We start from the raw sequence: 27,259 nt of genomic DNA, 5'->3' as shown, positions 1-27,259 counted from the left end.
GATATTTCTGCCTTGCCATCCCTATCGCTGTTATCGATAGTGCCATCAATGTTTTGACAGCACTAGTTTTTCGGCCGAAAAATAAAGAACAATAAAAAGTTTGTGGCCCGCAAAAAAACGGATCGGATCGGATCGCAGCAAGCCAACTGAGAGTGCAGCGTGGTGTCCTCTCACCTGTGACCTGTGACCCCCCGCCCCCGTGAGCGTGAGTGTAACAGTGTTAATTGGAGCAGCCTAGGCAGCGTGTAAAAGTTGCGGAATTATCGTGGCAAAGAGTGTGTGGTGCGAGCGAGAGGGGAAGAGAGAGAGGCATAGAGTCCAGCCGTCGCCGCAATTGCCGCACGCATAAAATATGATCAAATTGCGAAAACGAAATTGATTTCAATTGGCGACTCAACAAAAGGTACGTTCGATAAAGGCCCCCGCCGCCACTCCCGCTCCACCACCTTCTTCGCCCGCCGCCGCTCTCCTCCTCTCTCTGTGAAATTCCTCAGCGTTCGCCGCTCTCTTGCCTCAACGTGTTCTTTTCGGTCGCCATTGGACATTGAATCCGACTCCCGGCACGGCATTAACATAAAGCCAAAGCCGCGGCCCGCTCCAATTGCAGTGTATTTCTTTATTTAACCGAAATTCTCGCCAGACAGCGGCCTTTTCCCACTTTCCGAGCAAGTTATTTTCCAATTTCTTTTAACTGCCCTGCAGCGGTGTGCGTGCGGTGCGTATGTGTGTGTGTTGTGTTCGGCAGAGATGAGTAATTTTCAAGTTGGAGCGACAGTGACAGATGCCGCAATTGGCTCTACTAAAAATAAAAAGTGGCAGTAAAGGCACTAAAACGAGTCGTGGCCGCCTTTGTTGCGTTGTAAATTGGTTTTTCCCCTGTAAACACTGCCGACAAATCGGCAAACTGGGCCTTTGAACCTGTTACATTCGTGACCGATATTCGTGACCCGGCGAAAAATAATCATCCGCTCATCTCTAGCGGGCGACCAACTTTCGGCGTGTGGCACAGAAATTGGGGAGAAAAACACGGTTCTTGCAACCGCCTGGCGCTTTTTTGTTTTGATTTATACGGAATTTTATGATGTGTCTGGTTTCTTCCCCTCCTCACGGCCGTCGGCCTCTACCCGTCCCGTTCCCTCTGTTTATTTGATTTTCTTATTACATAGGCACAGCTGTGCAGCGTTGCCAGACTGCCGGCGGCCAAAGTTCCGGCTGTGGCACGAGGACTGGCGTGAATTGAAAATGAATGAAAAGAATCTTAATTGCAAATTACTTGCGCCAGAAATAGAGAAGATGTATCTTACGCATTCGAGATGCTAATAATCTTACTTGAAATTCAATTTATTGTTTGGTTTTTCGGTACGTTCGGAAGAAGAAGATGGTCTGGTGTGCTTCCAGTGCTTCAATTTTCGGGTTTCTCCGTTTTTTTAAGGCACTTGTTAACTTTGAACCGAACTTCTTTAATAAACCAGCAATTCGAATGATTTTCCCCATACAAATGTCTGTTTTTAATGGTTATATTCGTCTCTTTCCCGGAACAGCAAACGCAATTTCAATGTTTGGCGCCTGCTGCGACTCTTGAGACTCGTTTAAGCCACCAATACCAACCAATCAGGACTTAGCCAAGTTCCGCACTGAGGCTTTTTGGCCATGGCGCAGCAAACGCAGCCGCAGCAGCAGCAGGCGGCGCCGCCGTCGTCGTCGACACCGGCCTCCGCGGCAGCTGGTTCTGGAGGAGGGGCTGGTGGCGGTGCCGTCACGCCCATTTCCACGCCGTCGACACCGCAGCCGACACCAGCCGGAAACAACAGCAGCAACAACAATAATAATAACAATAACAGCAACTCCGGCACGCTGGTTTCGCCTTCGGGGAACAACAATCTAATGACACCCGTCCAGGCCTTCACTCCAGCCGGACAGCCTCTGTTCAATCCTCACCTGTACATGCCCCAACACGGTGGTCATCCGCATGCAGGAAATCCGTACCAGGCGATGATCCAGACGCAACTTCCCAATGTGTTTGTGAACAACGTCACTGCCAATGTAAATCTGCATGGCTGGTCGCACACGGTGCCCACTTATCTGCCTGGAGGAGCACAATCCCACTATATTGGCCATGGAGACATGCCTCAAGACCAGGTGCGTAGCGAGGGAGTAAGAGTCCTAGTCTCGGTTATAAATTCCTTGTTATTTTTTTAGGGCAACGCCCTGATGCCGCAACACCTGCAGCAATTGCCCATGAACCTGGCAACCCAGGGCGGATCCCCCAATCTTCACACTCCGGGAATGGGCGGACGTGGTCGAGGAGGACGCGGAGGGCGTTCTCGCGGCGGTGGTAGCATGCGTCGCAACGACTATCATGGACCACGTCATATCCAGCAGCAGCAGCAACAGCAAATAGTTACCCTGCCACCGCAGCAATTGCCACCGCCGGATGGTGCGCCCGGTTCTAATCCTGGCCTGCAGCTACAGCCTGACCAGATGGGTCAGCAGTTGCAGGCGCCGCCAGAGGCGCAGATGCAGTCCTTGCCGTACTACGCCCATGCTCCACCGCATGCCTATGCCTACGGCCCGTATCCCACGCCCTACTTTGCGCCACAGCATGCCCAACTGCAGCCTCCGCCCAACCCGGCGGCGGCTGCTGCTCAGCAAGCGACAGGGACACCAGTATACATCTCTCCGGTGATGTACAATCCAGCTCAGATGTACAACTGCATGTACTATCCCGTGATGCATCCGGCGGAATACCAGTACTTGCCGGAAGATGTTCAGGCTGGAGTGGCAGTAGATGAACGTGTCCAGCAACAGGAAGGAGTTATCCCTCAGATCTGGCACTCGGCCCCCATGTATGCCGAAGAATACGCCGAAGTGCTCCAACAGCAACAACAGCAGCAGCAGCAGCAACAGGTGGCCGGCCATCCCAATGGCGGAGTTCCCAATGTGGGCGATGAACTGAACCACAACAGCGCCTCGCTGCCCTCCTCGGAAACATCAAGCATGCTCAGTCCGACTTACCCCATCTATGATACGCAGTTACACGAGATGCAGCACCAGATGAACGTCATGCAGATCTATGAAGATGGTCAGATGGCCATACAGCCGATTCATCCAGGAGCGGGTCCCGTGCAGCAGGTGAGTGATTATAACATAAAACAGGTCTTTTTCGGCTTTTGAAAGATTTAAAAATCAAATAATCAAGTCACAAGTTTTAAAAGTTTTAAGGAAACTCACAAAAACCGAAGCTGACTTGATATAAGATAAAATTGTGCTAAAATTTCGAATTTTTTTTGTGACAGTATGACGAGGAAATCGTCGAGTGCGGAGCTCCTCCACCCGGCACTATTCCGGTGGCCTGGACCGCTGCGATGCCCATGCCAGCGGATGGAGCTCAGCCAGCCTTGCTGCCACATCCGCCGCATCACATCCTGCAGCAGCCATCGCCTGTGTTAATCGAACAGCCGCCGCAGCTTGTGCCGGTTGCGCCTTCACAACAGGCACCGACACCGACACCCACAACTCCACAAATGCAGCCCCTTCAGGAGCAAATGGGTAAGTGCACAATATTGATTAGTAATCCATTCGGGAATTGGCCTGATACATGGGAATTGAATGCATCATTCGTGCTGAGTTGCACTTTGACTAATTTTCCCCTCCTCCTTGTATTTAATTTTGCTTATAATCTCATTTTACTTGATAAGAATTAATTATTCATCGATGTAAATGGTCTTTTCAATGAGTAGCTTGATTTTAGGCTGCGGTTGGGCTATTTGTATAATTATTAAAATAATTATATAAATTATAATACTTTTATCTCTTTATTATAATTTTGAATTAATTCAATGGCCAAGAAGAGAAGCAGGAGTGTTAGCTATGCACCTTTTTCAGGAAGTCAACTTGTGTGTTTTTGCCGTTGTTCTTATTTTGGAATTATTTATATTCTAAATTTATAAAAGAAGTATATTTTCCAGATATACATATTGAATTCCTAATATTTGTTGTATTATAATTTTAAAATATCAATTTTCTTATTTTCCCTTGTAGTTATTGTCGAGAGATTCTCTCGCTTGTATTACAACTCCAATTTAATTTGTTCCAACTGATAAGTTGTTTCTTGCTTATAACAGTTTGATGCTCGTTTCGCAGACCATTTTCTTGAGTTACTAATAATTTACAAGTTAATGTTTCTTCCCCGCAGAATATTCATATTTATCTTGTTATTGTTTTGAACGCAGAGTCACTGACTGCTCTCAAGATAATCAAAAACCAAAGGCAGTTTGTGGACTTTTAACCGGCATGGTGACCAGAGTATCTGCGTTTCGTGTTGCTCTACGCTTACTTAATGCCGTTTTTCATGTTGTATTTTGGAATTTGTCATGGCGTGCCTTCGATAGCGCGTCGCCTGGCCTGGCCTGGTCGTCGTGTTTATATGCAATTTCTGCTTACTTTGGCCTTTCCACGCTCTCTTTTCCTATATACATTCTCTATATGCGCCACTCTTCTCAGGTGTTGTCACATGATACTCGAATGGAACAACAACAATGGGTCTCCGGGGAAACAACGTTGATGTCAACAAATTTTGCCATAGTTTCTGGGCCTTAATTATTTGGACTGCCTGTTGCCAGGCAGTTGCAATTGTTTTTGAGGCTTGGATTTGGTATTTTCGCTCTCGGGTATCACATCCCCTCGCACGGGAAGGGCTCCAACAGGTGTTGACCAATTTGTTGTGCCCCCCACAAGAGCACCACCCACTCACTCGAACCGCTCTCTAATCAGCAGCAGCACAAGTGGCTTCTGTCCAGTCCTCGTCTCTTTGTTATTATTATTTTTGTTTGCCTGTTTTGTTTGCCAGATGTGTGTGTGTGTGCCATTGTCCCCGCTTATCAATAGACAGTCCAAGTAGAAATGCCGGAGTAGGCGTTTCGTCCACTTGCATACTAATCGTAATTGAGTGTGTCATGGGGCTTCAGATTCATAGAAGGAAAGGGATTCTAAGCCAAGAGGCTGATCAAATGAAGCTTGTGTGTCCCGTCTTAATTGCTAGAGAAAAGCAAAAGTGGGGAAAACAATATGGGTATTAAATATATGTAGAATTGTGACTAGAACTTTGCAATCTACAAATTAGTATTTTATTTATTAAAGTTTAATTATTAGTTGAAGAAAAATAATCCAACTAGAAGCCGTAATTAAAAATCAGATCAAAATAATTAAGCAATTCATTTCTGAACTTCTGTTCATAAACAAATCATCAGCTAAATTATCTGGCCTTTTGAGGGTAACAAAGATCGATTATGTTGAAAAATAGAAAAAAAAACTATTTAAAATTATGATAGATTGGCTATTAATTCAGTCAAAGAATGAGTTAATCTTTGGCTTTTTGAACGGATATGATACAAAGTCCATTGGTTACATGTAAAGATCGATTAGATATTTGACTGCATATTTAAAAAAATTCTTTTAATTTGTGAGCGTTTTTAGGAGTTTTTAAAATAGGTAGAATGTGTGCCTTGAAATAAACAAAACAAAGCAGATAATTACTTTTAACTTACCCTAATTACGTTAAAGTTTTATGATACTATAATGTTTTCACAGATAAATCGTTGATTTATAAGGAATATTACCCAAAGTTCTCAGGAAACGTAATCCGATTTACAAATAACTGCAACTAGATTGATTTATGGCTCTCTTTAAGTGCTATTTTTATGACCACTGCTGTTCGTATGCACATGGCTATGAAGTTCACAAGTATAGGAGAAGGTTCGATTGCTTTCCAGTTGCTGTAATACCTGTATCGGCAGTGTCTGGGGGCTGTGTTGAACAAGCTTCGTCTGGCCGGAGAGGTTTTCTTTTATTGGTGTTTTCGCAGCACTTGGGCCATTCGTAAAAAAAAAAATATATATAGCGGGCGATAGCAGGCAAGTGTTTGCCCACAGACTAGATTGATAGCCGATATCGTCGGCGGTCCTCCACAATTAGTAATGTTGGCTAAGTGTGGCCATAACTCCCTCGTGGCCTATTGATTAGGCTAATCATTTTGGGGCAGAGGGTTTTCGAGTAAGAGCGCCATGATCTGATTTCCCGTAAGGCTCGCGACATCGAAGGGGCTTCGAATGCGTTGATAAGCGCAATATTTTAAGTCCAAGGCTAACCTTTGATCGATGGTTTTTAGAGCGCCGTTCGCTGCTCCCCCTGGGAGATTATAAATGTGCTAACGTATTCACGAGTTTTTCTCTTGATATAAGTACTTATTGCAGGTTTCATTCATTTGGCTGTCGGCGAAATCCAACGTTGTTTTAGTGAAGCCTTGAATCAATTATTTCTTTTTATAAATCTTTAATTAAATATAATAAAATTCCCTTAGTTTACTCAATTAAAATTCCTTTAAAAGAGGTTCTTAAAAGATGTTCCCCCACTAAAACAAACACTTGGTAATTATAGTTTTTAAAATGTATGGCAATTTTGTATTTATTACTATTCTTCTGGCTGCTTTCATCATTCCTTCAACACTTATTGTTCTAAATGTTACTTTTGATGTGTTTCCCACTCGTTCCGTTCAGTTGCTGTTGCCTTGTCCTTATGCGTATAACAGATTTAGAATATTGTTTGTGGTATATATATTATCATTTATACTGTTTTAATTAGTTTTAGCCGCGTGAACAATTTCGTTTGTATAGAACTGCACTTGCTTTGCTGTATTGCTTATGGTTTGTAGCCACTACTCTATATATATTTATTTGGATAGTTTTAAAAAACAGACACACACAAGCCTTAAAAATTCATGTTGTTCTCTTGGTTGTTTTTTCTGTTGCTGGACTTTAGTTTAGTATTTAGTAACTTACACAAAAATGAGCCGTAAATTTGTATTTTGAGTTTGCCACCTAAATGATTAGTGTAAAATTGAAAACAATTTTAGTTCTTAATGCGGTTCTTTGTGTCGCTTCGCTTTTTTCTTTCTTTAATATAGTTTGTGTAGCGTTGAACTCTCCTTAAAAAATATACAATTTATTAGTTTTGCCATAGTTGCTCTGCCGCTTTTAAGTTGATCGGGGCCACTTCTCCTCCTCGTTTCTACTTTGCTACGGTTTACAGTTTACACACACGCTATATCGCTAAGTTATGACACATTTATAACACCTGGCCAACAACTATATGGTAGTAGTACGTACACAATAATGTTTAATAGTAATAATAATGGTAATCATAGTAATCGTAGGGCTTTAACAAACAAATAATAATTATAATAATAGAAGTTACTTTACAATATTTAGTGGTTGCTGTATAACAGTTGCAATCTACAAAAAACGATCAGTATCAGTTTTCGATCGGTAATTTATGAGCGTAGTATAGTTTATATATAGCCGAAGGTATTTTCTTTCTCTATCTTATCGCAAGCTAAGCTGAGTTCTCCTGGTAGAAAAGTTCAATTTCCTCATCTCCATCTCGTCCTCCGCCGTCGTCGTTGCCTAGGCTTAAAGGTATATATGTGGTGCGGGGGTATATATATATCCGCCTTCTTTTCCTCTGCTTTTGTATATAGGTGCGCTCGATCTCTGATCATCTCCTCCTCCTCATCTGCTGTATAAGTAAATAGAAAAATATCTCGCCGGATCTTGAGCCCCCCGCAATGACCCCTAAATTCTTCATCATTCTCACACTGATCCAGCTGATCCCGTTTAGAGCTTCGATTCATTCGTTTTCTGGGGGAACTGCGGGTGTCCCTCCTCCTGCTGCGGACTCGCCAGCGTCTTGATGATCTTGGGCACAATGGTGATGGGCTGGTCCTCGTCATCCTCGGCATCCTCGCCCTGCTCCTCGTCTATGGGCGTCAGAGTCTCCACATGCACGGGAGTCTCCTCGGCGGGACTGCATCGCTTCAGGCAGGGAGCCAGGAAACTGGTTATCGTGGAGATGCCGAACAGGGCACCGGCCATGTAGAAGGGCAGGTCATAGGTGTGCGTAATGTCGTAGATGGCGCCTGCCAGAGGCGTTCCGATAAGGGCGGCGAATCCTCTGAACAGGATCAGCAGTCCAAAGGCATTTGTGAGCTTGTCCAGGCCGAGCAGGTCGACCAGGATAATTGACGTCAGTGAGATGTATCCCGAGATGGCTAGTCCAAAGAATATGGACATGGTGATGTAGGCCGTGTAGCTGTAGCACAGTGGCGTCAGGGTCACCGCGATGGTGGACACCAGCAGGCAGCAATTGTTGAGCAGCAGGGAGTTGACTTGAGGCAGATCCGCCACCCAGCCGCAGAACACACGGCCCACAGTATTGGTGATACCAATGATGGACAGCAGCATCGCAGCATCGTTCTTCGAGATATCATGCTCCTTGGCCGCATCGACCAGGTAGACGAAGGGGACATATAGGCCGGCCATTCCAAAGATATTCGAGACTCCAATAAGCATAAATACGGGATCCTTTAGCAGGCTCACATCCAGCATGGTGTTCACGACGGATTTCACGGAATCGGGGATGCCCAGGCAGGGACATAGGTCGTACTCCTCGCGATGCTTCTCGGCCTCGGCCAAGGGATCCAGCTTGGCCACACTCTGCATGCTCTTCTCGTACTTGGTTAGGGATAGCACTGAGTTCCTGTAGTTGGTCAGCGACTTTTGGGACTGGTACTGCGGGAGGTTGGTCACGGATCCAGAGTAGAAGATATCCTTGCGAGACATGGGTCGCACCATCCTGCCGCTGCTGCCGGACTGGCTGCCTCCCTGCCTCTGCGAGAGCGACAGCTTGGAGGAGACGAAATCTCCGCCAGCACCAGCCTCCAAATCACCCCTCGACGAGGCCCTGATGGCAGCCAACGAGGGTTGATACCGCTCCGATGCGGAGGTCTTCCTCACCCGGCTGAACGATGGCACGGATCCGTTTTTGGGCAAGCTCTGGTGGTCGCCGGCCAGGAAGGCGGGCTGCGAGGCATTCCGGGTCATTGCATCCTGCGAGTGATACGGGCTGTTCTCTGACTCTGAAGCCCTGTGTTGGCGACGGCCTGCAGATCTGGCGGATAGCTGGCCATTGCTGTCCCCATTGGGCGGCGACTGAGCACCATTCTGCTGATGCACATCGACCACTTTGGACTCGGTGATGGTGGGCAGCGTAGACACGGGATGGAGGCCACCGCCTCCGGCCTGTTGAGCCAGTAGCTCCAAATTCAAGCTGGAATGTACACCGGGATCTGCGTTAAGTGGCATCTTCAGCTTGCGCTCCATGGTTCCATCCGGCAGTTGCACCATAAAGTGAGATCCCGCAAAGGAACCGCGTTCCAGTTGGAGCTGCTTCTCCTCATACATTCTCTGCATTAGGGGCTTCACCTTCTTCTTCTTGGGATAGGTTAGGGGTCGCATCATGGCACCGAAAATGGCACAGTTGAGAATTAAGCCCGCAAAAATGAGCAGGGCGTTCTTCCAGCCGTACTCCTCCAGCAAGTAGGTGGCCAGGGGAGCGAAGGCGAAGGTGCCAAAGCCGGAGCCGCAGACAGCGATGCCTGTGGCCAGACTGCGCTTCGTCTCGAAGTAGTAGCCCACGGCCACCACAGCTGGCAGGTAGATCATGCCGAAGCCAAAGCCGCCCATGAATCCATAGGTGGCCATCAGCATGCTCACGTTGCTGCTGAAGGTGCTCAGGACGAAGGCGATGCAGGCGATGATGCTGCCGGCGATACAGACTGCACGGCAGCCATATTTGTTTGCAAGCGCCGAGACAATAGGGCCAGCGCTGAGGTAGACTCCGGACAGGAGGCTGCCCACCCAAGCGACGGTGCCCTTGCCCTCGTGGAAGTAGGCCACGAACTCCTCGAGGAAGATGCCGAACGTGTAGGCGATGCCGTCGACGATCATGTTGCACATGAAGCTGGCGAAGCAGATGACCCAGCCATAACCGCCGTCCGGCGGCGGAGGCAGCTCCCCGTACTCGCTCACTTCGTCGTCGTCCTCATCCTCATTGTCCTGGTTGTCCTCATCCTCAGGACTCTGCTCGGCGGTGAGCCTGGCCGCCTCCTCGCACGCCAGCTCGCTGTCCGTCCGCTCGAATCGGCGCAGACGGGCGGAGGAGGCGGAATTTATGTTGCTGCCGGCATTGCCGGGATTCGACGTGTTTATGTCCACCATGGCGCACCGAAAATTACACCTATTTACGGCGAATTAAAGCAGCTCCGGAATTATAATTCGATTTCCCGGGCTTCCTTTTTCGCCCTCGAATTTATTTTTCTGCACACACGCGGCGGCGGCTCGCGAAGAAGTTTAAGTGTGGGTGGAGAAGGACAGAAGGAGAAAGAGGAGGAGGAACGTCCGATTGGCGTCGCTGCCCGCGTGCGAATGCCAAAGCAGCGGAGGAGGAGTAGCAGAGAGCGAGATTCCGCGAGAGGGACAGATGGGGAAAGAGAGACCAACCGACCGACCGACCAAACCGACGGAGCGTAAGTTTTATCTTGGCTCTCACACTTTCATTCACTTGGCCCACTCACTCGCTCTCCCACTGCAATTGTTCTAACTGTGCTGCTGCTTTTGTTTGCTGGTGTGTGCGTGTGCATGTGTCAATTGTTATTGAGTTTTGTCGCCGTTTTTGTTGTTTGTTTTCGTTTTTAAGTTTGATAAATTCACAAGCGATAGAGGCGTAGGCTGCCGCCTGTCTATATTTGAGTAAATATTTAAATGGGTTTACGAGCGATTAAGAACTCTCTTTGTGCGGCCTAGCAGTTAGTTTGTTAGTTCCTCCCGTTTGTGCTTTTGGTTTACTGTTACTTTTTGGGTTATTCGGCTTTTCTGCTATTTATCTGCTAATTTTGCATTATTTCCGCTTGGTTTTTTGTGTATTTTTAACTTGCACTTGCAGCTGCAGTTGAGGTCACTATAAAATGTTTGTTTTCCTTGCTTTTCCGCTGCCTTTTCCTTGTTTTTCCGACTGGTGGTGCTTTGTTTTTATTCTGCGTTTTCCCTGCTGCTGTCTTTGCTTTTCCCTCCTGTCTTTGCCGTGCCTTTGATTCGTGTGTTTTGTGATTTCCTCAGCTTTTTTTCGGGGGTGCTGTACGTACGAACGTGTATACGTCGTAATTGCGAATGCAATTGTATAATTTTCCGATTTTCAGCTTTGAAATTCGATTGGAGTGCACGGATAGGGACCAAGGGGAGGTGGTAGCGAGGGGGGAGGAGCTAGGGGAAGAGTGGTGCGGAGCGTGTGATCGATAAAAGGCGCTCACAAACACACTCACACTCTCGTACACTCGAGCACTTTTCGCTGCAGTTGCATTTTGCGACTGTCTTTTATTGTGGTTTTTATCGAGTGTCCGAATTCTCGGACAGAATGACAATCTGCGTCTGGATTCCCGATTTACAGTCCGGACTCGACTCCGAATTCCGTCTTTTTAGCCGATTCTCTGTTCTTGACTGGTGCGCCGTTCGCTGCGAAATGAAAATGAAAATTCCTCGTAACCAGCGACTGTTATACGATATACAAAGACAAATTCAAAATTTGTAAAAACAGACAGAACTCGGAGCGCGCTCCCATTCTAGCCCCCTGGTTCTCTCGCTCGCTCTCGTTCTCAGAGCATTTGAAGTTCAAGCTCACAGAGCGCAAGCTCCGCTCTCTTTATCTTTCTCTCTCACTCTTATTGTTGCGCCCAGGGGGTGGCTCTCTCCCCAAACAGCTGATTTGGGCATTGCTTGAGAAACAAAAACAAAAGCACGAGAGATACAACGTGAGATTTTAAAGCAAACAACCCCGTCTCGGCCCAAGGGGGTTGCCTGTCTTTATCTGACTTTGCCGACTTTTTTTTTTTATTGTATTTTCCTTTGGGAAAGAAAGCCAGAAAAACCGGTAACCGCCTGCCACATGGCTACTGCTCTATTGTCTAACTGTTCTACCGTATGCCAGTATCGAGGCATCAAAGAGCGCCGAAACTGTTGCTCTTTACTCGCGATTTAGGTTAAAGGTTAACTATATTTGCCCCCTTAAGCAAGGAAAGACTTTTACTTTTCAAAAACCCACGCTCACACTCGCACAGCAGGCCATCTTTCGCAAATGGTACAGAATTGTCTGGAACTTTAAGATTTAATGTATTCTAATGAAAAAGTGATGCAGTCTTCTCGGTTTTCTATGTAGGTCTTTTAAAAATTAAATAGGACATAAAGGTCAAAGGAATTGGGTTTATTTTCTTTAAGTAAGGTTAATGCAATTAATTAAATTAAAAAAAATTTTAACAAAGAAATATTAATTTTTAAAAAAATAAACATTACTTGTAGTATAATAATACCTTTGATGAACTAATTTAAAATGTATTATTTGTTCCTTCAAAGTCTCATTTCACTCTCTAACTCTATTTGAAGTTGGAGCTCTAGAGTCTTCACTGTGTTTTTTCGTGTGAAAGCGGTGTTTTCGTCAGCCGCCTTTTAGGCGCCGACAAATTGTATAATCCAGGCATTATCTTAACAGTTGGCTCACATATCCCCAATAAAATGCATTCGACACGCAGCTGATAAGACCGCTCCCCGAGATACTTTTTTGGGGGCCGCCAGATACTTTAGTTATTTTGTTTATCAACTGTTTTTTTTCCGACTGTTGCCAGGCCGTAAAATCGTAAAAATGTGCTTTTTGTGCTTCGCCTTCTGGTTTATAACAGTTTCTTCATCGGTTTGGTTAGCACTTGGTTTTATAGTTCACCTAAGAGATACTTCTTGGGGTTTGAAACCCTTGCTCTCTTTTGGGTTTCTCTTTCTGGTGCTCTCTCTCTCTGTGTTAGCAGGGGGGAGGGATGTGTGTATGCGGTTCTTCTTCTTCTCGGGCGGTTGGTCAATGTCATTCATAAAAATTCCATGTCAAATGGAGGAAAAAGACGACGAAGAAGAAGACAAGAACACCACGGCACACATGTACCCCGATATTGTGGGTCAACGCCAGAGGGCGCCACTTTGGCTTCTCGTCCTCTCGATTTGTTACTTTTTTTTTTTCCTTCTCTTTTTTCCTAACTCGATTTGTTTGCTCTGTTATTAAAGCATTACGTGGGACTCAAATGGCCAACGCCTCCTGCAATCTCGGCCAGCAATCTGTGTGCCTGCGAATTACGTTTAATTTCAACTTAAGTTGGAATGTAATGCGAGTGGCAGGCTAAACTGTTATACCGCAATGCGTGTGCAGGGTTTGAATTTTCATTAAAAATGCATGGCATACAAAATGCAAAACCGCAGGACATTAGGAAAATGAGAAGCACAAGTAGTATGCCGACGCTATGCGATCCCCGGCGCGTGGCCGCAGCTGCTGCTGCAATTGAAAGCAGAGATGGGTGGGTGGTAAAATTGGAGGGGCGGAAAAATCGTGGGGGTTGGGAAATTCCTAGGGGCAAGCAGGTGTTTTTACGAATTAGTTGCCCCATTTAAAGCAGAATTCGGGGCAGTATTCTGTGCCAAAAAAAAATCAAATTCAACCAAGTGGAATGTGGGGGAAACAAAAGGGGGACTAGCTGATGAAAGGTGCAGAGAAAGAAATAGGGAAACAGTCTCCAATTCTCAAATATACAAATATTTAAAAGGTTTTAATAATCACTATATGATTTAAAATCAATGGAGCTTAAAAATTGTATTTAAATTTGATAATTGTATGCTTAAAAAACTTTTCGAGGCGGCTTTAAGAATGATATCCTTTCTAACACCAATCATTTTTGTATCCTTGAGAAAAGCTAACATTTTACCCATAGAAACATTTGTAAATATGTATTTTTTTCTGTGCACAGCTGCTCACTTTGTGTAATGAATAAACTATCCTTGAACTATTGAATCTCTTGCCGAGAAAAAAGAGCAGAAAAGACAGGGCCCATAAAAAGACTTCTCCAGCTGGCCAAGAGCTTTCTTTCTTTCTTTCCTCGTTCCCAAAAGGTTGAATGAACCAGCGATGACTCTTCAATAATTGCACCGCCACCCCATTTCTACTGCCCCTGCCGTCAGCCGCTCTCGCTTTTCCTACAATCTACGCTTTCTTTGTTAATGAAAATGAAAATTGCGCATACGTCGTGTTGTGCAGTCAATGCTTTGACGCTCTTGCTTTGTTCCGCTGTTAAGCGTTTTTTTTTTTTACGCTGACAACGCTTTTCCTTACATATGTAGCGACCAGATACAAACGCAGATACACAGCGACAGATACAGCTTGTAGAATATTGTGTTTTCATTCAAAATGACGCAGTTTGTCGCTTTGGCTGTTTTACCTTGCTGTTTTTTATTCGCGTCCCTGCTCAACTTGTTGCTTTGCTTGGTATGCAGCGCCTGTAACTCGGCCTGCAGCTGTATCTGTAGCTGTTGTAGCTGAGCCTGGCCTCAGTGCCGGGGCTGTGTATCTGTCAGAAAACATGGCGAACCTAGTATCTACAGTCGAACTAACATGGAAACTGAAAATAAACGTTTTGTAAGAAAAGAAGCAGTAACAAAATAATTTAAGGAGGGATATACTTTTATTTATTTATTTAAAGTTTAGTCTAGTATATTTTTGCTTTAAAAAAAAAGATAAAGACTAGTAGTAGTATTTTTTCTTTATTTTTGAGTTCCAGAAGCTGGACTGTATCTTTTCTCGTCCTCCTTAATCTGTTATACGTATTTATATGTTAATGTAGGCGGCAAGCTGTGGGCCTGTTGTGCGAGTGTGTGGGCTGCTAGCAAAGGATACATTACAACGCGTGTCCTTGGGTCGCTCAGCTGTCACTTCACCTTAACTTCCTCGTCATCGTCGTCGTCGTCGCACCATCGATGCTTATCAGGTGATGATGCCTTAAAGCCACTTCGAAATAAACCGTCAAGAGCCGCCCACTCGTAAATAATTCTGCGATAAGGTGGTGGCAAAACCGTAACCCCATCTATTACCGCCGAAAACTTTATAGTTTGTTTTTCTTCTGCGACGAAGGTCGCTTGCTGCCTGGCTCACAAAATTATGCAATTTTCGTTCGCACTCAATTTCACTTATTGTTTTTAGTTTTAGACCCCCCTCTGCCGGCGACGACTCCGCTGTCTCTTCTTGTTCTTCAATTCTTTGGGCATTACTTATTGTAAATTGACACAAATGAATTCAATTGAATTGCTGCCGCAGCAGAAGCAGCAGCAGCAGCAACAATTCGTTTTTGGCCCTGTTGCCAGGCAGCGGAGACTGTGCTCATTCTTCTTTGTTTTCTATATTGTTTTGAGTTCCCACAACCCCTTCAGTGATCCAACGCTTGAGTAGATTACTTATCAATTTCATTAGAGCAGCGACGAGGGCAGAAAAAGAGCTGGGAACAGGCTTTGTAATGAGAGAGCAACTCGTTAAATCGCATACGGGTCAGTTCAATCAATAAAGTCCCACATAGCTCGCGTTACGCATACGCCTCGTGCGCCAGAAAAAAAAGAATGGTCTCCTTTTTGCTCCTCATCCTGCCGTTTTTCATTTTTTTCCTTAACATGCGATATCTGCGTTTTAGCAGGGCAGCAAGAAAACACATGTTCGTCCTTGGAATTGTTTTCATTTTTCTTTTTCTTGGCCATCTAATTAAGCCAAAGCATGATAAGCGTTTATTTTTGGTTTAATATCTGACTGTGGCATTTACCAGCTCTATTTATAGAAACCAAAGTTCTGGTTTAATAACGTGAATAAAATCATTAAACTTTATTATACCTGGAAAAGCAGAGAAGGAGTCATTTCCGACCCTATTAATCACATATATTCTTGATCAGCTTCAATAGTCATATGGTTAGAATGTCCAGAAAAGCTTTTGGAATTGAATTTGATACTTTTTTAATTGAGTTAGTATCGATTAATGATGCAATGCCATGATCCTATGGCACCTGCAAGGGTATAAAAAATTCGGCTTTCAGAAATTCATGTTTCTTTACAAAAATACTTTTTATATCTAGCTGTTAAATTTTTAAAATGACAACTGTGTTTTATAGATCAAGCATTCAGAAATTATTTGCTTTATAAAGAAAATAATCCCATGAAGAATATAAAGAAGTCAAAGCAATAATGTCACCCTATCTATACATGTCATAAATGCATACTATGCAGTATTCATACTTGCTTCTTTGTTCTCCAAAATAAACTTTAACCGCCGCTCTTTGGTTTGGTTTTTTGTTATTATTAATATTGTATTCATATGTTAGTGACTCAGTTCAGAGGACTGATTAACAACTAATCAACAAACTGAATAATGTCAGGGAGGAGGAGAAGGGGGTATAGGCATAGAATTACAAAGTGATACATTTAATTGTTGATAATGCGTGATAATTTCTTTGTTTGTCTTTTTGTTTTGAACCAAACAAAACTGGAATGCGTGTTGATTATTGTTTTGGTGCAAAGTTTGTAAAAAGAACCAAAGGGGATTTTTTTTATGCTATCTTATTAAATAAAGCTTTTAAATTTTAAAATTATGGATCCATAGTTTATCTGCGTATTTTAGTAAAACAAATACTTTAACTATTTGTTGACTAGTCATGGAAAACTAGAAATAAATCCAAAGCTATTCTCTAACCTTACAGATATTTAGATTTCTCCAGATTTATTTTTAAAATATTTATTAATCTCTAAAGTCGTAGGCTTTTTTTTCTAATTTATATAGTGATAATTGGCTTGTGGTTTTCAAGCTTTTCATACATTTTAAGCTAAAAAAGGGGGATTGTTTTTGCTTTTAACTGTTGATTCTCTCAATTAAATCGAGCGGCCATATCGTGTTTACAATTTCTTGCTCTCTCGGAACGAATCGAAGCTCAATAAGCATAAATTACTCATAGACCGGCGGCCGGTTCCTGTCCCCCATTTTTCCCCCTTTCGATTTTTGTTGCTAGCTAATAAAAAATTGAATAAAATCGCGCGTTCAATAACAGCCACAAATGAATAGCCCAAGCTGGAGGAATGAATGCCCTTAAGTGACCCATTTCCATTTGGATGATGATTTTGTGTATCCGAATCAATTGAAGAAACTGGGAAACAATTACAAAATCTCACTTAATATCTAAAAATTCTATATATAAACAAACAAATGTGTATATATATGGTTTAATGAAGTGCAATTTGAGAATGGAAAACAAATTCATTTGAATTAATGAAGCTTGGCGGAGAATTGTTATACCCAGTCTAGTCGTATAACAGATGAAACCGAAAGCGGAATTATCAAGTTGAGTGGGTTTTTTGGTTTGGGAAACAAGGGGTTAAGGGGACATTGAAATTGAGTCTATTCTAATGGATAGACATTGCTGTTACCGCTCCCCCCTCTCGTTGGTTTTTCATTTATCACATGGAACGCAGAATAACAAATGGAAATTAAGTACAGTCCCGTCGTCCGCTTCGTTTAGCTATTATTGTTACCGTGTTCGTGCCTGACAATTTCCTTGTTGGCTTTGTTGTTGCCGCTCTTGCTGTTGCTGCTGCTGCTGCAGTCAACTTATTGCAATTTACCTGTGCACTCATGTCTGTAATTATCCATCCAACCTTGTGACACTGCCGTCTCTCTCTGTCGAATCGTTATGGCAACACGTTCGAAAAGCTGTTGTTATTGCACCCAAACTGACACCCTGGCACAGATTCGCATTACCCCCTTTATTTTTGTTATTTGCAACTATTTTTAATGCATTAATATCTCTACTTCGACAAATTTCCATACAACATTTGCACTCGATCTGCTCGATTTCAACTATACTCTCGTATATATTTATTGAATAATACACAGCACACCACACACTTAGTTCTCGGCTTGTTAGTCGCTAATTGAAATTAATTAGCATGCTCGGAATTCCTGAGGGGAGTTTGGTAAGGGGAGCTGCTGCTCTCATTGTCATATGATGAGTTTAAGCGGGGATTTGTGCCTGCGGCGGGGACTATAGATGGATGATATACCCAACCCGATAAATGGGCGTTTAGCACCGCCTCCCAATTTGCCGAGAGACGCAGAAAAAAAAAAAACATTGCACGCCCCGCTTCGAGAGCACTTAGTTAGTGCTTTCCCGCTAATTCGCCGCCAAACACTAAACCCTTGTGAGGGGTCCCAATGAAATTGTTTAAATATATTCGATATGCCTCCAGTTTTAGCACATTTAAAATCTCGAATAGATATTAATAATTATGATAGAGTACAGGCAGCCCTGGGAAAGCTGTCTCCCAGCTGTGGGATTTGGTTTAGAAAAATTCCTAGTGTTTTTTTTTATGTTTTAAGGAATACTTTTCCTGGGGTGAAATTTGAGATCGTTGAAGAGAAGCCAAGAAAGGTATGTAATGTGGAATATAGTTTAGGTAGACCTTGATTTGGAAGAGGATGTTCTTGTATAATATTTTGTATATTTTAAGGGGTAGTGTTTAGAATTATATTTAATTTTTATGTGTATTTAATTTGGGAGTTATATTTCTTAATTTTTGCATTAAAAATTGAATATTTCCCATTCAACTTGAGCAAATAATATTGTGATTTGTCAACCATCGAAAGGTGTTTATTTACCTCACCTTTTATTTCGAATGAAGTAATTCCATTTTAAATATTTGTATCCAGATGCAATTGCAATATTTATCCCCCTATCAGATTCAAATAACTTCCCAAGCTCTTTGTATAATTAATTAAAAGGAGCGATCTGTTTGCATCGTATCGTGGGATCACATGCGCTTTGTTGGGTTAACCCTGTTCCGGCAGCTCCACATGGAGCTCCTCTTATCGATTCGTTTTTATCTCGTGCCCCATATCAGGGTCTGGAGTGCGAAGTTCAAACACCTAGCAACAACAGGCCAATCGAATTGTGATTTAATAACAATTTGCCCCGTAAATAAAGTCTACTACTAATGCACTCTCTCTCACTCTCCCGTGTGCCCCGTGGAGTACTTGAGTTTTGACATGGATTAGTTATGTTTTCTATTTGCACTGATAGCCGCCGCCGCCGCCAATCGATGGCCCGCTTATCAGGGCAAATATAGCCAGAGAGAAGCGGACATGAGAACAATGCTGGCGGCAGTTATTGGACTATCTATCTAACCATACATAACCCTGATCGAAAAGGGGGTCATATATATGGTTCTCTCTTTGCTTTGATTAGAGCCGAGTTTAGTCGTATTTTCCTATCTTTGCTCTTCTAAATAATAGCAAATTAGTTGTGGCTTTTGCTTCTATTTTTGATTAAGAAGCCTTAATTGTCTGCGGCTTCCAAAAATTCCCTTGTGCTGCTGCGTTCGCCTGCTCTCATCAGAAGCCGCAACATTCCGAGGCAGCTTGTTGAAGTTATTATCATTTAGCATTTCAATTGGCATCAATTATGATATTGTAAATTAGTTTGCAAGCGGCAATTGAATTTTTACTTATATATTCAAGGGGCTTTGCTCATTTAAGGTCTGGAATAAAAGCTTTTATTGATTGTTTGTTTATTTCTGGCTCTTTTTTTTTGCAGTGGACAAGAATTTGATAAATAACAACAACGAGGTGGTGGCCTTGGATGAGAAATTGGCCAGCGAGAAGCAGCAGCAACTTGACTTGGAGTTTCATCAACAGCAACAGCAGCAGCAACTGCAGCAGCAACAGCAAGAACATCAGCAGAAACTGCAGCAGCAGCAACAGCAAGAACAGCAGCAGCAGCAGCAACATCATCATCAATTACCGCCGCAGCAAATTGAGCCACAGTTAACCAAAGTGCCAAACCTGGTAGTAGCAACAGTGGCTCCTCAACTTCAGCAACCACCACAGCATCATCATCACCAGCAGCAACAGCAGCCTGCACCGCAGCAACACCAGCAGCAGCAGACATCGCCTGTGGTGGTGCCGCCTCAGCAGCAGCAGACCAGCTACCATGAGCAGCACCAGCCGCATCAGGCACCCCAACAGCAACAGCAAACGCAGCCACAGCGCAAGCCGCCTCAGCAATATAATCAATCGCAGCAGCAACAGGTGCGTCGCAAGTACTCCTCGGAGTACAATCACCATCATCATCAGCACGGCAGCAGTGATACCGGCATCCAGACCACCAAGACGATGTCCTGGACGAATTCTGCCCAGCACAAGAAGTCGACGCAATCGGTTTCGGTCACAGCCTCCCCCAACAATGTAAACAATGGTCCAGGAGTGGGAGTGGGAAATAACCCAAAGATTAACAACTATAGTCACACCACCAAGACGTTCACCAATCAGCAACACTACCAGCAGCAGCAGCAGCATCAGCACCAGCAGCATCAACAGCAGCACTATCAGAACCAGAACAACTACAACAGCGGCGGCAGTAGCAGCAATAACAGCAGCACCTCCAGCAACAGCAGCGGCAATCAGCCTCAGGTGCGCACCTATGGCACCATGAAAGTGCCCTCCTCGCCGGTGGCCAGCACAGCCCCAACGCTGGAGCGGAAGAACAGCCAGCAGGGGCCAGCACCAGCAGCAGCAGCAACTCCTACAGCAACTACCTCAACGGCCAGTATCACGGCTAACCCGAATCAATTCCTGCCGGAGACGAGCAACAATAATACCGCTGCACCAGTAGCTGTGCCTCAGCCTCCTCAGCAGGCTGTCCCGGTGACTATACAGCCAGCAGCAGCACCACAACCTGCAGTAGCACCACCAGCAGCAGCACCAACAACCAAATCCTACAGCAGCTATGCGGCCAAGAAGCATCAGGCACATGAACCGACTGCCCTGAGCTCCGTGGTGGCCAGCTCCGGTACCAGTTCATCCAGCAACCCGCAACCACCTCTGAATCTTGCCCCACCGGCGCCACCAGCATCGCAGAATAGCGGCGACAGTGCGCAGTTCTCGTGGGCCAGTCTGTTTGCCAGCAATAAACCCGTGGCCAAGGTGGCACCCTATGATGCGAGCAAAACTGTACAGCAGCAGCAGCAGCAGCCTCATCCAGTGCTCCAGCTAGCTCCACCTCAGCCAGCTCAAGTGGCAGTCACTGCTGCGGTGGCAGCTGCTCCTCCAGAAAATCCTCAACTGGCACCACAGCAGAGTCAGCCCCTGCCAACTGCTCATCAGCAATCGCAGTTGCCAGCTCCAGTGCCAGTGCCCACAGCACCGCTGATAACACCCGGAACGCTGTCCTACTCGGCGGCATCTGCTCAAGCTGTGCCCGCTTCTGCGCCAAGTCCTGCATCTGCATCTGTTAAGCCCCTTAAGCCGGAGCCTGTGCGTCATCAACTCGATGAGTGGACCAATAAGTACGCCGAGTTTTTGACCCGCCACAAGACCAACTTGTCACCGATCAGCCTGCGTCCCCGAGGTCTGACTAATAGGTCCAACTACTGCTACATCAACTCGATATTGCAGGCTCTGCTAGGCTGTTCGCCCTTCTACAATCTGCTGCGCACCATACCCAAGCAGACGGCGGTCTTGAGTGAGGTGAAAACACCCACAGTAAATGCCATGTAAGTTAGTTGAATCCTGTCAAACAACAGGAAGCGTTGCAGAGAGAGAAAGAGGGATTGAGAGAGAAAGAGAGAGAGATTATAAGAAAAGGAGACCTAAAACAGTTACTAAAATTACCTATTTAATTTAAATCCCATGTTCGTAAGTGGAGACTGAACTTGTACTACATCAACTATCAGAATTCAGGGATAGCGACGTCATTTCGCCGTAACATATCTCCGCCGAACTAAAAATGTCATAACTCCGCGCGGAGCTACGATTTATCTCCTCTTGAAAAATGTTCCAGGCGGAGACATGTCGCTATGCCCTAAAATTCAATCGAAAGCTAGGCCACAGACCAGTCAACAGACATCTCGGCAGCCATAACCAGCTGGTGTCTGTGTTACGTTCGTGGCAGATGAATAGCCACCGGCCCTGCCTGACGTTCTCCGGTTACCTCCGTTCTGGCGGTGACCAGGGCTTACGTTATGGTCGGTCCACGTGCTCCGCCTTCAAGCGGAAGAGGTATCAGCTTGAACTTTCTCAGCCAAAGCGGGCACAAACAATTAGATATAACATTTTAACAACTCAGTTTAAGTTACTTGTTAATTTCTATTAATAATTTCCCCAATTTCCCTTAGGATGTCGTTTATGACCAACTTTTCGTCGCTGCCCAACGGTCTGCGTTTGCGTTTGAACAACAACCTGAACAAGGGAGGAGCTCAGAACAAGGGCAAGGATGAGTTTATAGGCTCAGATCTGCAGTGTGACATGGCCTTTGAGCCGACAGAAATCTATAAGCTGTGGAATGACAGTCGCGAGGAGCATGTCGAGGGTCGCCAAGAGGATGCAGAGGAGTTCTTGGGCTATGTGCTCAACAAACTTAACGACGAGATGCTGGAGGTGAGTTTTTTTTTTATAAATTATCAGAAATGCAATATTAATTCCGACCATTTTTCAGGTGATTAAACTTATTGACAAGCCCAGCTCTCAGCAGAATGGCCAGAATGAGCAGTCGGAGCCCGAGGATGGCGGCGATGTCTGGCAGGTAAATTGATAGCTTTCTTTAGCCAAAAGAAAGTTAGTTGTTTAAAGATTTTCCCCTCGCTCTAGATGATATGCAACAACCGCAACAAGGGCAGTGTCACCCGGCAAACCGACTTTGGACGCACTCCCATCAGCGACATCTTTCGCGGCGAACTACGTTCCCGTTTGCAGCGGGAGGGAGAGCACTCCACAGACGTGATTCAGCCCTTCTTCACGCTGCAATTGAACATTGAGGTGAGTTATGATGATGGTGTAATCGTTATTATGAAGCCACAGACAAGTCAACAGACACAGCGGCACCATTAACCAGCCGGCGTCTGTGTTACGTTCGTGGCAAATAAAACGACACCAAACCCGCCTGCGTTTTGTGGCTGTCTCCGTTCTGGCGGCAGTCACTAAAAACGTTGGGATTGGTGCAAGTGCTCCACTTTCTTACAGAGTTTCCTGCTTCTAGGATTCTTGCTTTAACAGTGGGCACAAACAATATATAATTCTAAAAATTCCTTAAGATATTTTATTAATATTATTTTCTTTCTCTCCCACAGAAAGCTGCCTCAGTTAAGGAAGCTTTGGAAATCCTAGTGGGTCGCGATCAGCTGGAGGGCGTCACCGGCAGCAAGACCAAGCAGGAGGTGGTGGCCTGGCAGCAAATGACGCTGGAGAAGCTGCCCGTTGTCCTGATATTGCATTTAAAATACTTTGACTATCGCTCAGATGGTTGCACAAAGATCCTGAAGAAAGTGGAGTTCCCCGTGGAGCTCAAGATCGATGCCAGTATGTTGGAGGAGGAAATCCTAACCGAGTTAAATATATATATATAAATTAATTTAATTAATCTTTGTAGAAATCCTCGGCTCGAAGAAGACCTCGCAGAAGCAGCGGGCCTACCGACTGTTTGCAGTGGTCTATCACGACGGCAAGGAGGCCTCCAAGGGCCATTACATCACGGACGTGTTCCATACGGGCTACAGCAGCTGGCTGCGCTACGACGACAGCTCGGTGAAGCCGATCGGCGAGAAGAATGTCCTCCAGCCGCACACGCCGCGGGTGCCTTACCTTTTGTACTACCGCCGCTCTGACACTTTGCCCCAGCAGCAGCAGCAGCAGGCACCACAGCAGAGCTCCGCTTCCAATGGAGGAGCAGGAGTGGGCAGCAGCTCCTCGTCGTCGAATGCCGGGGACAGCAAGTGAAGCAGGCAACAAGCAGCGTTGTAAAAATACATGTTAGGATATATATATATATCATATATTTTTGTGTCAGTGCGTGTGTGTGAGCGAGTGTGTGAGTCTTGGTTTTATATGCATTATACAATATATAACAGTTTGATATATAATCGAGCGGTATACATATATCTAAGCCCAAAGTCCAAAGCGCATGTCAGTGTGTGTGTGTGTGTGAGCGAAGAACTTAGCTCTAAGCTAGAAACTAGATTTAAGTAACAGAAAACGAACCATAAATGCAGCAACAAAAATTGGTAGAAACGAAAACTTTGTACAAAGTGTAGAAGCAGAAGCAGAAACAGCGAGCAAATTATCATTATAACCTAGTGCTAAATCTACAAAAAAAAACCCCTAACTTTTCCATGTGGCACAAAAACCATTATTCGTAGTAGGTGTTAGGAAGGCCCCCTAGAATCTTTCTCGATACGATGTTATGACAAACGCTTAGAGCTGTAAATATATACACAAATATCAATATATATATATATATATATATATATATATATATATATTGTAGTTGATGCATGCAGGCATTTAAAGAAGGAACCCAACCGCAGCAACAATATATATGGAATGCTTTGAATATGCTTTAAATATATACATTACAGTCATCGGTTGTGGTCTAAATAGTAGCCAAACCTTTGTAAAGATCCAAACTCTACAAAAAGTTGGAGAGTTACGAAAGATGTTAATTCAAAAAGTCTCAAAATCAAATTATTTTACGATATTAAGTCCTTTTATATTTTTTTCTACATTGCAAAATCGTTGTTATAAAATCGTAAGCCTCAAATATTATGTAATTAATTTTTTTTAAAAGGAACCAGATAATATTAATCTTGTATTTTGTTATAAAATCGTAAGCCTCAAATATTATGTATTTTTCAAAGTGAGCAGAAAATATTAATCTAATAAGTTGGCCTCTATTTCGATCACAACCGTGCTTGTTCTTGCTTAATAAGCAATTAAATAAGTCAATACCAGCTCGCGTTCATTTTGTAATTTATTTTGTATGTTGTTTAGTTTTACACGGCAGATCCACACATCTCTATAAATATAATTATAAACTCTATATAATGTATACATACGCAACTTGTTATTCATAGTTAGTGAAACATTTTTTGTGTGCGGGAATCATGATATTTGAAGTTGGCATTATTTGCAACATATTTTTCCTAGGTCTACGGCATTTAGTTTATATATATATCACCTTAGAGAGAATTGAAGCAGAAAATGTAACGAAAAAATATAGATTTATATGTGTAATCGGGTCAGAACTAAAACTAATCAATCATACTAGTTGATAGCTATATAAAAAGCGTATACACCCATATATATATATATTTTCTTAAGCTATATAAACGCATATATATATTATATATAGATATCGTGCCAATGTTAAAACATCAAAAATGGTTTAAAAAAAATATATATATACATAAAAAGCAAATAACTTGTCAAAGCTTTGTATAGTCAGCGGCTAAACGAGGAAAGAATATAAACAATTAAGCAATTAAGATGATTTTGCTAAACTTAGTCCTGTATCAAAAATCTATGCATTCTTTGGCGACCTTAAAATTATAGTTTTATGTTTGAAATTTTAGATCCTTGATATGTATGCTGAGCCCACAAAGAAAAGTAAGCGAAAATCTTGAAATATTCTTAGGCTAGAATGCATTGACATCTACGACGTATATTAAGCGAAACCATAAATATAAATCTAAATAATATATATATATTTTGATGTTATACAAATATGAACTAATTGTAAGCCAAATTATAGGAAAACATTTTTTATATAGACACTTGGGCGCGTCTGCGTTTTGCTAGTTACAAAATAGGTTCCTAAAAACTACGAAAATTAAAAAAAAAAAACAACCACAAAACGTAACGAAATGTTGAAGCAAAGGAATATTACAAAAACAATAATATTAATACTGATATACACATATATATTATATATATAGTCTAAAGCCAAGCTAAAATCATATAAACCTTAATATTAAACTGATGAGAAACCACAAAACAAACATACAATACATATAAATTTATAAATTCAATTTATACAAGACCCAAGCAAAGCAAAAGCAAGGAGAAAGGCAGAGATTGAACAAGTTGAATTACCATTTATATATATTTTTGCAAGCGAAATTAGAATGTGAAACATAAACAAAGGAAGCATATATAGGATTAATTATAAAACCACAACTAAAGACGTAAACTTTGTAAACTTTTCTTCGCATGTAATCTTCTATTTTTTTTTAATCATAGTTGTTATATAATTTATGGAATACTCCAAAAAAAGAATTGTTCATTCGGATTTTAAAATTAATTTAAAAATTAACATCAGGCCCCAATTGTTATGTTCCATGCGAAGAGTGTGTTTTAAAGCTATTATGAAAAAAAACAATGAATTGATAACTGAATTTATTATTAACATTAATGATTTTTTAAACCTCTTACTGCCTAATAGTCTTGAAACGCACTGTTCCTATGTCCTCTGTTTTTTGTATAAACAAAAAAACAAACGTAATTTTCGGCTTTTATTTTAATACTATTTTTTTGTAGCCCTCTTTGGCCCTGTGTTGTCCCCGAATTATGTATGTTTTAGTTCTTAAGTAGTTTCTAAGGCTGTGTAACTAACCATAAAATATGTACTAACACTTATTGCTTTTGGTTAGAAGGTGTCCGATAGGTTTTGCCAGACAGTTTTTGTTAATTTTCGCTATTTTTTTCCCCCCTTTGCGTTCGGTGGTGACGATTGATTGAGGCCTCTGGCGAGAGGCTCTCTGATAAACAGAAATTGGCAAGTGCACTTACTAAACGTATAACGAGCGCGTAATAGCGCGTAAAATCCGGGAGAGAATGGAATCGAAATGAGGAGCATCAGTTCTAAGTGCGTTTAGCCAGCAGACAAACTAATATTAAATATTAAACGTTTTGTAATCAAGTTTTCAAGAAGGGGTCAGTGTGCGGTGATATAAAAACAAAGAGAGAAACTAACAAATAACAAGACACTAGATGGTTAGCAGCGCGAAATGATAAGTTAAACAACAAACTGAAACTGAAACTAAAAAAGAAACTGAAAAACAAAACTAAAAACAAAACAAAGCAAAGCAAAACGCGAATTAATTAGTCCACATTTAGTCTAAAAAGGAAAATAAAACCAAGCTAAAGTAAATCTACAAACTAAAACGAATTCATTTGTACTAAGTAAAACTAACATTGTAACGTGGAAGCAAGCTAAAAACATAAACGAAATGAAATGAAATGAAACATTATATAGCTATAAAAATAAATCGAGTGATTTCATTGCCACAAGCAAAGCGTTTCGGTTTGGTTAAATGGAATTTGGCTGTGATTACAGCGGGCAAAGAGGCGCTAATTTATGCCAAAATGGGTCAAGAAGAGGCAGCTGGAAACCGGTTGCCCCGAAAATAGCTCCAAATTGTTGTTTGGTGCTCTGGATGATCTCTTTGGATGCTCAGGAAAGCGAAAGGAACGGCATTGTTGAGCTCTTTAAAATATTTGCTGAATGCGACAAACGACGACGACACAAGAGCGGAGACACACGTGTGACTCATTACAAATGCCAATCACAGCCGAAACTCAAAAAACTTGTTTCAGCCAGGCTGAGAGAGTGCACTGCGGATAATTTATTGTTTAACAAATAGTTGCTTTTAAATT

At 43.1% G+C, this 27,259-nt stretch overlaps 2 protein-coding genes across 3 annotated transcripts; one reads left to right on the top strand and one right to left on the bottom strand.

Annotated features, from left to right (window-relative positions):
* The first annotated feature begins 54 nt into the window (after positions 1 to 54).
* Usp10 (ubiquitin specific protease 10) lies at positions 55 to 26,898 on the top strand. Of its 2 annotated transcripts, none has more exons than XM_017164961.3 (10): positions 55 to 205; positions 1,542 to 2,139; positions 2,200 to 3,132; positions 3,297 to 3,549; positions 19,371 to 21,327; positions 21,949 to 22,210; positions 22,269 to 22,355; positions 22,421 to 22,588; positions 22,900 to 23,128; positions 23,199 to 26,898. In XM_017164961.3, exons 2-10 carry the CDS (start codon positions 1,651 to 1,653, stop codon positions 23,543 to 23,545), a joined length of 4,725 nt encoding a protein of 1,574 aa, XP_017020450.1. In that variant the 5' UTR covers positions 55 to 205; positions 1,542 to 1,650; the 3' UTR covers positions 23,546 to 26,898. The 2 variants fall into 2 exon arrangements, with proteins under 2 accessions (XP_017020450.1, XP_070141193.1); XM_070285092.1 differs by having other exon boundaries at positions 60 to 205; positions 22,424 to 22,588.
* LOC108073383 (monocarboxylate transporter 14) lies at positions 6,430 to 11,396 on the bottom strand. Its single transcript, XM_017164964.3, has one exon. The coding sequence runs from the start codon at positions 10,110 to 10,112 to the stop codon at positions 7,671 to 7,673; it is 2,442 nt and encodes an 813-aa protein (XP_017020453.1). The 5' UTR covers positions 10,113 to 11,396; the 3' UTR covers positions 6,430 to 7,670.
* Positions 26,899 to 27,259: the final 361 nt, after the last annotated feature.

This window comes from Drosophila kikkawai, chromosome 3L, assembly GCF_030179895.1.
Source record: "Drosophila kikkawai strain 14028-0561.14 chromosome 3L, DkikHiC1v2, whole genome shotgun sequence".
In the NCBI taxonomy this organism is placed as follows: domain Eukaryota; kingdom Metazoa; phylum Arthropoda; class Insecta; order Diptera; family Drosophilidae; genus Drosophila; species Drosophila kikkawai.
The sequence above is the reverse complement of the archived record's forward strand: the minus strand, read 5'-3'. Positions and strand labels throughout refer to the sequence as shown.

Bases quoted from the DNA above. Each gene is read 5' to 3' on its own strand.
- LOC108073383 (XM_017164964.3), bottom strand. From the start codon at position 10,112: ATGGTGGACATAAACACGTCGAATCCCGGCAATGCCGGCAGCAACATA.
- Usp10 (XM_017164961.3), top strand. From the start codon at position 1,651: ATGGCGCAGCAAACGCAGCCGCAGCAGCAGCAGGCGGCGCCGCCGTCG. The intron at 22,211-22,268 runs GTGAGTTTTTTT...ACCATTTTTCAG, and splicing joins TTAACGACGAGATGCTGGAG to GTGATTAAACTTATTGACAA. The intron at 22,356-22,420 runs GTAAATTGATAG...CCCTCGCTCTAG, and splicing joins ATGGCGGCGATGTCTGGCAG to ATGATATGCAACAACCGCAA.